This window comes from Miscanthus floridulus, chromosome 16, assembly GCF_019320115.1.
Source record: "Miscanthus floridulus cultivar M001 chromosome 16, ASM1932011v1, whole genome shotgun sequence".
In the NCBI taxonomy this organism is placed as follows: domain Eukaryota; kingdom Viridiplantae; phylum Streptophyta; class Magnoliopsida; order Poales; family Poaceae; genus Miscanthus; species Miscanthus floridulus.
The window spans coordinates 120,645,237-120,654,699 of NC_089595.1; the positions used below are offsets into that span (position 1 = coordinate 120,645,237).

The 9,463-nt window shown below is 45.1% G+C and overlaps 1 protein-coding gene across 3 annotated transcripts; it reads right to left on the reverse strand.

The window, feature by feature from the left end:
* Window positions 1–989: 989 nt before the first annotated feature.
* On the reverse strand, window positions 990–7,219 carry LOC136512956 (rho GDP-dissociation inhibitor 1-like). 3 transcript variants are annotated; one of them, XM_066506955.1, is made up of 7 exons: window positions 6,999–7,219; window positions 6,897–6,917; window positions 3,984–4,167; window positions 3,781–3,847; window positions 2,340–2,558; window positions 1,374–1,498; window positions 990–1,271 (listed from the first exon to the last, which is right to left on the reverse strand). In XM_066506955.1, exons 3-7 carry the CDS (start codon window positions 4,140–4,142, stop codon window positions 1,191–1,193), a joined length of 651 nt encoding a protein of 216 aa, XP_066363052.1. In that variant the 5' UTR covers window positions 4,143–4,167; window positions 6,897–6,917; window positions 6,999–7,219; the 3' UTR covers window positions 990–1,190. The 3 variants fall into 3 exon arrangements, with proteins under 3 accessions (XP_066363052.1, XP_066363054.1, XP_066363053.1); XM_066506957.1 differs by lacking the exons at window positions 6,897–6,917; window positions 6,999–7,219 and adding an exon at window positions 6,760–6,857; XM_066506956.1 differs by lacking the exons at window positions 6,897–6,917; window positions 6,999–7,219 and adding an exon at window positions 6,641–6,679.
* Between the last annotated feature and the right edge of the window lie 2,244 nt (window positions 7,220–9,463).

Sequence of the window (9,463 nt, forward strand, 5' to 3'; positions counted from 1 at the left end):
GAGCTCTCTCTGACCCCTCTTTGTGAGAGTGAGTGATTAGTGATTGATTAAGTGTTAGAGAGCAATTAAGAGCAAGCCAATCCTTAAGCACTTGTCGGGCTTCCGAATGTGCAACAAATGATGAGGAAACAGTGCAAGAAACGACTATAGGCACGGGCATCCGAATGCTAGTAAGCCCGATGATTTATAACCTAAAACATGTGTGTATTTTATTTCTCTCGTTATTTTTAAAATTTAAATACAATTACTACTACTACTACCACCACCACCACCACTACTATTATTATAAAAACATATTTTTTTACAAAAACATATAAATATTTATTTTGATCTTAGAAGATAATATATAAATAGTTAGTGTCCAACTAATCATATACTATGACCTTGTTTAGATTGAGGTTAGAAATCAGTATTTGACACTGTAGCACTTTCATTTGTATTTGACAATTATTGTCCAATCATGGCCTAACTAGGCTTAAAAGATTCGTCTCGTAATTTACAATCAAACTGTGTAATTAGTTATTTTTTTTATCTACATTTAATACTCCATGCATATGTCCAAAGATTTGATATGATAGAAAGAGAGTGAAAAAACTTGCAATCTAAACAAGGCCTATGATAGTAAACAATTTAATGTTTTATTTTTTTTATCTGTATCGGTGTAAACGAACAGGCAACCCTCGATCATTCAGTCAATTCAGAAAGATAGGCACAATACATAATAAGCTCTCCACAGCTTCAAACACTATAGCGACCTGATGGATACGCCTGGGCGAGGCACCTCCCCTCCTGGCAAAGCTGCCCTGGCGATGGGTGCTCCCCCAGGCATCCGATTTTGGACGCCTGGGGTTGAGATATCTGCCTGGTGATGGAGCTGCCTGGGAGGACTCTATCCAAACAGGCCGACCGGTACCCGGGCAAAGCCACTGTCCAAATTCCAAACACCCTCAGTTGCCTGCACAGGGATTGTGAGCCATGCCACAATGAACACACAACAGATTCTGAACACCATTTTGACAGTTTTTCAGTTCCAGAATCATCTAGATCGTTGGGTCAGCCCACACCACACAAAAGCGAGAATCATACATAAAACACACAGCACTTGATCGTGCACATCCATCGCCTATTACCTACCACCTAAACACTGTTTCTCACAAAGTAACAAAATATCATCCTTCAACCTCCACATCTTAGGCCGTGGCTGGCCAATCCTTCCTGATCTCGAAGCAGTAATTCATGTCCAGGTAGACATTCCCATCATCATCGACAAACTGTAAAATCAAATCCATTACGTCACTGGGCTACACATTCCTAAGGTCTCTTACCAGGAAGGGTAGAGTACATATAACATTTTCTTTGAGCCGTTTCCTTACCTTGAGCTTTGCAGAATATGAACCCCTCGCAAAGATGCCACTTGGGGTCGTATCTTCCTCAGCCTCGTATGTGTAAGGCTCCTGCCGAGGACTGAAGGTCCCCAGCATCACCTTCTGCTTTTCTACTGCAATAGGCAACCCGAGATCAGCTATCTTAGGCCTAGGGAGAGCACCGAGACACTTCAAGTGCAGCCAATGCATGCATCTTTCTTCTATGAGAATCATGACCATGATGCTACAGACAGCATATTAAAAAGATGTGAATCAATCCATATCATAAATAACCTAGTAGTCCTTCAGAAGCTCAACCCTACACCGCATTTGTGAAGTTCAAGGAAAAAATCTTTGATGCAACAGAACAGCTGGGACACATTTTTTCTCAAACACGCAAGAGAGCTGCACATCATTATATTATATTAATAGTAAGAAGGAAAAGGGGGAAGAGCCCATACAACACAAACCCACAAAGCTGGGATACATGACTTCGTGGTAAAGATAAGTACCAAGGAACATTTGTTCCAAGTAAAGGACTAGCAATTATGTTTACATAAAGAAAGATCAATCATGTATAATGCAAAATTCTGAGCCAAATAGTTAGTAGTTTCACGGTAAGTATATTTATGTAATGAGCTATAGAATGTAAACGAAGGGCAGGCCTGGTGCAGTGGTGAGAGCTGTCTCACTGAGTCACCAGGTCACGGGTTCGAAGCAGCCTCTCCGCAGATTTTGCGGGGGGAAGGCTTGCCTCGGTTTTTCCCTTCCCCAGACCCCACTCATGTGGGAGCCTCCGGCACTGGGCCTGCCCTTTTTAGCTATAGAATGTAAACCAGATGCAGATTAACACAAGGATCACATAAAACTAATCAAATTCATGCTGACATCCTTATTCTCACTAAGTGCAGCATCCGCATGTAAGCAACAAAAAAACAAAAAAAAAACTATGCATATGTTTGATTATAAAATCACCTCTTACTCCTGTCTTCCAGACGGTGTGTGTATATCTGAGACCAGACACAATGTTGTTGGAGACAGTGAAGGAGAAGCGGAAGCTGTAGGTGCTCCCATCCTTGAGTGCGAATGCGTACCCCTTGTCATCCAGCACAAGTGGGATAGCTAGAACCAGATCTGGTCGCTCTGGAGTTAGGATGGTCAAGTTTAATATGGTCACCTCTGGTTCTGCAGTCTCTGCATACATAAACGGACTATCAGACAAGCATATGAAGCCTCTGTTTCATTTATTGCACTCTCCAGGCCATTTTTCAGTTAATATGTTTAGCTGCACTGAATCTCTAACTCAATGTTATCTTGTCTATTAAGAAAAAAAAATTAAATGTCAACTTTTTTGTGCTTCAACGTGCCCAAAAGTGAATGAAATAAATTGAGTGGCTCAATATAGTGAATAAAAATATCAAATGGTGCCATGGACACGTAGGGATGAAAACAGGATGGAAATCCCGTCCCGACCAACACCGTTTACCGTATTTTCACTAAAATACGAAAACAGGGAAACAGCAGGAAAATCTGGCGAATACAGTACCAAAAAAAGGGTGGCCTTTTTTTTCCGCCTTGTATTCACAGTTCCCGTATTTGGACAGGAAATTCCCGGCAGGAATACTGCATTTATTTTTTCTTTTAAAGTTTATTTACGAAGCTGCCTGTGTGCTTTGGAAGTTGGAACCAATAGCGACGAGGCCCTGATTTTAATGCTTTTGTGCCTCCCCCCGGGTCTGTTTATATAGCCGTCTGTGTGCTTCTCTATTCTATGCGGGCGCGAGGAGGGACTAAACTGAGGGCTCCTGCAGGCTCCAGCCGCAGCCATGTGCGCGCTGCTTGCTGCAGTGCTGCCTGCTTGTTGGGCTGTAATTGGCCACTTGTTGCTAGCTAATCTGAGCCACAAGACCACAGGCAAGCCACCAGAAGACTCCTGATGGGGTCACAGCAGTTGCAAAGTGCAGTCACGTGGCTAAGCACGTTTCAATTTTTTCCTTTTCTTTTTCTCTCTTTCAAAATGTTCGTGCTTTTTACTTAATTTAGGATGAGGCTAATCCAATATGCTGAAATTAATTAAAAATAAACAGTGAATATAAACTCTTATGAAGTTAAACATTTCGAGCCACGGATGTAGGATCACATGTTTCCCGTTTTGATTTATCAGTTGCCGACCGCTATCGGCGCGTTCACAATCAATTTGTTTCATTTCCGACGTCCCACATAATCGGTTTTGTTTTCCCCACCGGCTTTCCTGTTTTCGTTTCCATTTCCATGTAAAAATACAAGATTGAAAGTGGTTAGAGACTTTTTCCTGACCATTTTCATCCCTACGGACACACCATTTCTGCTTTATATAATGACTTCTGTTTCTGAAATTTCAACACGTGCAGGAGCATTAATGAGGTACTAAAATTACCTCCAAGCTTGGTGGTATCAACATCTCCGAGGAGCTGCTCTTTCCACCTCCTTAGGCTGTCATCATCCTACAAATAAATCAAATTCAAAAGGAAAATGTGTAGGGAAACAGCATTAGTCATTCCATAAATGGTGGCCTAACCTACATACTAAAGGTGTAATATAATCACATGGATACAATGCGATTGGGCATAATCGTTTCACCTTGTCAAGTTCAAGGTGGTCCTTGAGGGGAACCTGAGGGCCAAGCATCACTGTGTGCTTCCCATCATCATCATCATAGTCATCATCATCCAAACCATTGGTGTCTGTGTCATTGTTGCTGATGCTCACTGATGCTTCCTCATTCTCCTCCTTATCCATGCTGCCCGTTGTCCTGGTTTCTTTCCTGTGATACAATCAAGAATGTAGATGACGACGATGAATAGAGCAAAAACATAGTCCCTCCTAACATTCTGAGCAAGCAGTATATGTCAAGCTAGCTTAATGTTGGCCATTGTGAAGAAGAGGCAAAGTGTTAAAAACAAGGGCCACAAAAATAAATAAACAAACCAAATCTCGGACCTTCAATAGTCGACAAATCATGTCACATAGTAGTCATAGACACATGGGCAGAGCAACATGGGGGTGTGCCCAGTGGCGGATTCAGAAACAGATCAGGGGGCTAAATAATAGAAGGCTAGAAATGGTACTAGCCATACACTAATGGATATAACCAGTGCCGGTCCTGAGATTCCAGGATCCTAGAGCGAACTAGAGCCTAAGGGTCCTTAATATAAACACCATCCTAACATAATGGCTAGGGTTCGTGAGAGAAAGACAAGGGACTTCAACCAAGTTAAGTGCATTAAGGATGAAAGGGAGCATCTCTTGGTGAAAGAGGATGAGATCCAACATCAATGGCAAGAGTATTTTGACAAATTGTTCAATGGTGAGAATACGGACACAACCTTTCAGTTGGATGACTCTTTTGATGACACCAATAGGCGCTTTGTGCGGAGAAACCAAGAATCTGAGGTCAGAGAGGCGTTGAAAAGAATGAAAGGAGGTAAAGCGATGGGACCGGATGGTATCCCAATCGAGGTGTGGAGATGCCTCGGGGACATAGCTATAGTATGGCTAACCAAGTTGTTCAACCATATTTTTCGATCGAACAAGATGCCTGATGAGTGGAGGAGAAGTATATTGGTACCGATCTACAAGAATAAAGGGGATATTCAAAGTTGTACTAATTACCGGGGAATTAAGTTGATGAGCCATACTATGAAGCTATGAGAGAGAGTTATCGAGCATCGCTTGAGAGCAATAACGTGGGTCTCTATGAACCAATTTGGTTTCATGCCCGGAAGGTCAACCATGGAAGCCATTTTCTTAATAAGACAAGTTATGGAGCGGTATAGGGAGAAGAAGAAGGACCTACACATGGTTTTTATTGACTTGAAGAAGACTTATGATAGAATACCAAGGAATGTTATGTGGTGGGCTTTGGACAAACATAAAGTCCCAACGAAGTACGTCGGGCTCATTAAGGATATGTACAACAATGTTGTGACTAGAGTTCGAACAAGTGATGGAGACACGGATGACTTCCCGATTAGGATAGGACTACATCAAGGGTCAGCTTTGAGCCCTTATTTGTTTGCCTTAGTGATGGATGAGGTCACAAGGGACATACAAGGGGACATCCCTTGGTGTATGCTTTTCACGGACGATGTAGTGCTAGTTGATGAAAGCCGGACATGAGTGAATCAGAAACTGGAGTTATGGCAGGAGACTTTGGAGTCCAAAGGTTTTAGACTCAATAGAACTAAAACTGAGTATATGAGATGTGACTTCGGCACTACTACTCGGGAAGAGGAAGATATTAGTTTGGAAGATCAAGTAGTGCATAGGAATAATACCTTTCGATATTTAGGATCAATGTTACAGAGAGACGGGGATATTGATGAAGATGTTAGCCATAGAATCAAAGCAGGGTGGATGAAGTGGCGCCAAGCATCTGGTGTCCTATGTGACAAAAGAGTACCACAGAAGCTAAAAGGTAAGTTTTATAGGACGGCGATTAAACCTGCTATGTTATATGGTCCAGAATGTTGGCCTATGAAAAGACGACATGTTCAACAGATAAGTGTCGCGGAAATGCGTATGTTGCGTTGGATTTGCGGTCATACAAGAAGGGATCGAGCTCGGAACGATGATATACGTGATAGATTAGGGGTAGCACCAATTGAAGAAAAGTTTGTCCAACACCGGTTGAGATGGCTTGGACATGTCCAATGGAGACCTCCAGAGGCACCGGTGCGTAGTGGAATCCTAAGCCAGGATAGTAACGTGAAGAGAGGCAGACGAAGACTGAAGTTGACTTGGGTAGAGGCAATAAAAGAAGACTTGAAAGGATGGAATATACCCAAAGACTTAGCCTTAGATAGGAGTGCTTGGAAGACACCTATTCACGTGCCTGAACCTTGATTGCTTCTGCTGGGTTTCAACTCTAGTCTACCCCAACTTGTTTGGGACTTAAAGGCTTTGTTGTTGTTGTTGTTGTTGTAAATAATTTGAACATACCACCTTTAAAAAAAATCTTATAATCATTGTCCAGACTGGTAGATCAATTAAATCTTCTTCTAGTCTTTTTTTCCCACTATATGGTGCTTGTTTTTTTAGATGACATAGGTGCTGAAAATTTAAGAATTAGTAATTGAAAGCTACAATAGTACTAGATCAAGTAATTTAAATATCCATTAAGAAATATCAATGGTCCTGTTGCAACAACGAAGGACACAATATTGATCATTAGTTTATAAATCTTTAATCATCACGGCAAAAACGGATAGGGCATAGGCTATGAGTTAGAGACATACCTTTTTGTTATTGTCAGTTCAATCTAGTCGTCTACCAGCCTATCATAATGAATATCTAATCCTTTAAAGCTCAAACAATCAGATGATTTACAAAGAAATCTTAAAGGAAAGTGACGCACTTGGTCTGGGTTCAAATTGGATTTGGCAAATAGAACTGGATCTCATTGTGACAGTAGGCTCACCGAAATGCGAGATGGTCTGGGTTCAAATTGGATTTGGCAAATAGAACTGGATCTCATTGTGACAGTAGGCTCACCGAGATGCGAGATGTGCTGCACCAGCACACGTGCCCCCACCCCCGGTGTGTGTGTGTGTGTGGGGTGGGGGGGGGGGGGGGGGGGGGTGCGGCGGTGCAGCGCCAGTGGCAGCCCGCAGCCAGCTGGGCGACCTGGCGCCTGGCGGCTTGGGCGCAACCGCGCAGGGTGCCTGCTGGTCGTGGCCGGTCACGGAGGAGGAGGGCAGCGACGGCCGTCGGGGAGGAGGGGAGACGGCCGCCGGCCGCCGGACACGGTCACACGGACGGGGCGAGTGGGAGGGGCGCGGTGGCGAGTGGCGGAGGCGAAGTCGGGATTGGGCGAGAGAGGGGCTGTCTTTTGGGCTTTTGGGGCCGTAGATGGGCTGTTGGGCTGGGTCCGAAGACCTGCTCTCAAAGGTATTCCGTGTCGTTTGGATCTTTCATTTAGAAGGAAAAAATCCATATTACCTCTCTTTTGTTTCGTGAAAATTCATTTTTTTCTCTTTAAACTTTAAAATCGGATAAAACATCTCTCTCAACTTTTAAAACCGTTTATCTTACCACCATCCCTGTTATAAGTAGTTTTGAAGGTGGTTTTATCTTTTTCTTTTTATTTATTTTGGCTAAATCTTTAAAAAAAATGGGTTATTTGGATTCATGTCATTATAATTTTCGATGTTCGGAGAAACACCATTACTATTCGTCTATTTTGAAGCATGCCATTACAATTCTTCGTTTCCCACAAATATGCCACATAATACGTATGGACACGGCTTGGGCCCAGCTGCAGGTGTATACGAAGACGTATACTTCATCGCATCCTCTCTCCCCTATCACTGACACGCGGGCCCCACATGTCATCTTCTTCTCCCTTCACTCTTCATCTTCCCTTCCTGAATGCGTCGATGGCGATGGCGAGAAGCAGCAGCAGCATGCCCGCCTGTCTCCTCACCAGCGCCGGCGGCATGCCCGTACCCGTGCTGGGGCCAGCGTCGGCGCGCTCCAAGGCGTGCTCATGTAGGCCATGCTCACCTTCGCGCGGCCAAGGCGGAGCAGAGCTCCAGGCGCACGTGCTCGCCGTTGCCATGGCTAGCCGGGGGCGAGGCCGACCACCATCTGCGCGACAGCAGCCCCCCCGGCCCCTGCGCGCGAGACCGGCGGCAGCTCGGCAGCTCGCTCATGCGCTTGCCCGGCAGCAGCGCAGCGACCTACTCGCGTGCGCTCGCCGGCCGCGCGCTTGCACGTGGACGCGGTCTCGGGCACGGGCAGGCTCCCATGCGCTCCAGTCCTAGCCATGGACGCCCACGCGAGGACAGCCGCACCGGCATTGGACCCTTGTGCGCCGTGCTAGGTCGCGGGCATGCATAGCATATGTAGGCTGCCTCGCATCGCTGGCCGACGTCCGCACGTGGCAGTAGTGGCCGCCCAACCACCTCCAGGAGCATCTACACGAGAGCACCGTGGCTCGCCTCCCAAGTTCGAACAGGACCTCCGCCTCCTCGGCCACCAGGAGCTCCACCGTGGGCGGATCTGAGTGTGGAGGGGAGGCCAGCTGCTGAATCGACCATGGGGAAGGATGTGGGTGGCGCTGGGATGGGTATGCCGGAGCGGAAGTCAGACAACGCTAGAGGGAGTGCTGCCGCTCTACAATCTGCTCTGGTGGACTGGACTGGTGGTGGCGGCGGCGGTCGGATGGACATGTTGGCTACTGACTGCCACGCGACCGGTGCGACGAAAGGGAGAGAGCGGCCATGCTAACTGCCAACTACTGACTGCGTGAGCGAGCAAGTCGTGAGGAGGGGCGGTGACGAGGTGCGTGATGTCCGGCGGCCCGTGCTACTGCTGCTGCTGCTCGGCCGCGTGCTGCCTCCGCTCACCCACGTGCTACTGCTGCTACTCGGCCGCGTGCTGCTGCTGCTTCTCGCCATCGCCATCGACGCGCTCAGCAACGGAAGATGAGGAGGGAAGGAAGAAGAAGATGACATGTGGGGCCTGCGTGTTAGTGACAGGGGAGAGAGGCTGCGATGAAGTATACGTCTTCGTATACGCCTGCAGTTGGGCCCATGCCGTGTCCATACGTATTCTGTGGCATATTTGTGGGAAAACAAAGAATTGTAATGACATGCTTCAAAATAGACAAATAGTAATGGCGTTTTTCCAAACATCGAAAATTATAATGGCATGAATCCAAATAACCCTAAAAAATTATAGTAAATCACAGAAAAATCATAAAATAGAAAATTCAATTTTATAGAACTTCACACGAGTAGATCTACACAGCGAACATATAATATGATATGCTTTAGTATAAAGTTTTTGCTGTGGCTTTAGATTTATGCTTTTATGTAATTAATTGGAATAATTCATAGCTGCAGTTTCAATGGTCCAATTGTGATGAAAATTTTATGGTGGGCTAATTACTGTATGATTGAACTGTAGTAAATAATTTATACTCATTGGATCATGTATAGCTTAGTTACAGATTTATTTATATTTTACAAGCATAAACCTAAATAAAATGTATAACTAAGTTATGCATGATCCAATGAGTATGAAATTTTTACTACAGTTCAAGCATACAATAATTA

Excerpts from the sequence above, each read along its gene's own strand:
- LOC136512956 (XM_066506955.1), bottom strand. The coding sequence starts at position 4,142 with ATGGATAAGGAGGAGAATGAGGAAGCATCAGTGAGCATCAGCAACAAT. Across the intron at positions 3,848-3,983 it reads ACCACCTTGAACTTGACAAG|GATGATGACAGCCTAAGGAG; the intron begins GTGAAACGATTA and ends ATTTATTTGTAG. Across the intron at positions 1,272-1,373 it reads CATATTCTGCAAAGCTCAAG|TTTGTCGATGATGATGGGAA; the intron begins GTAAGGAAACGG and ends TTGATTTTACAG.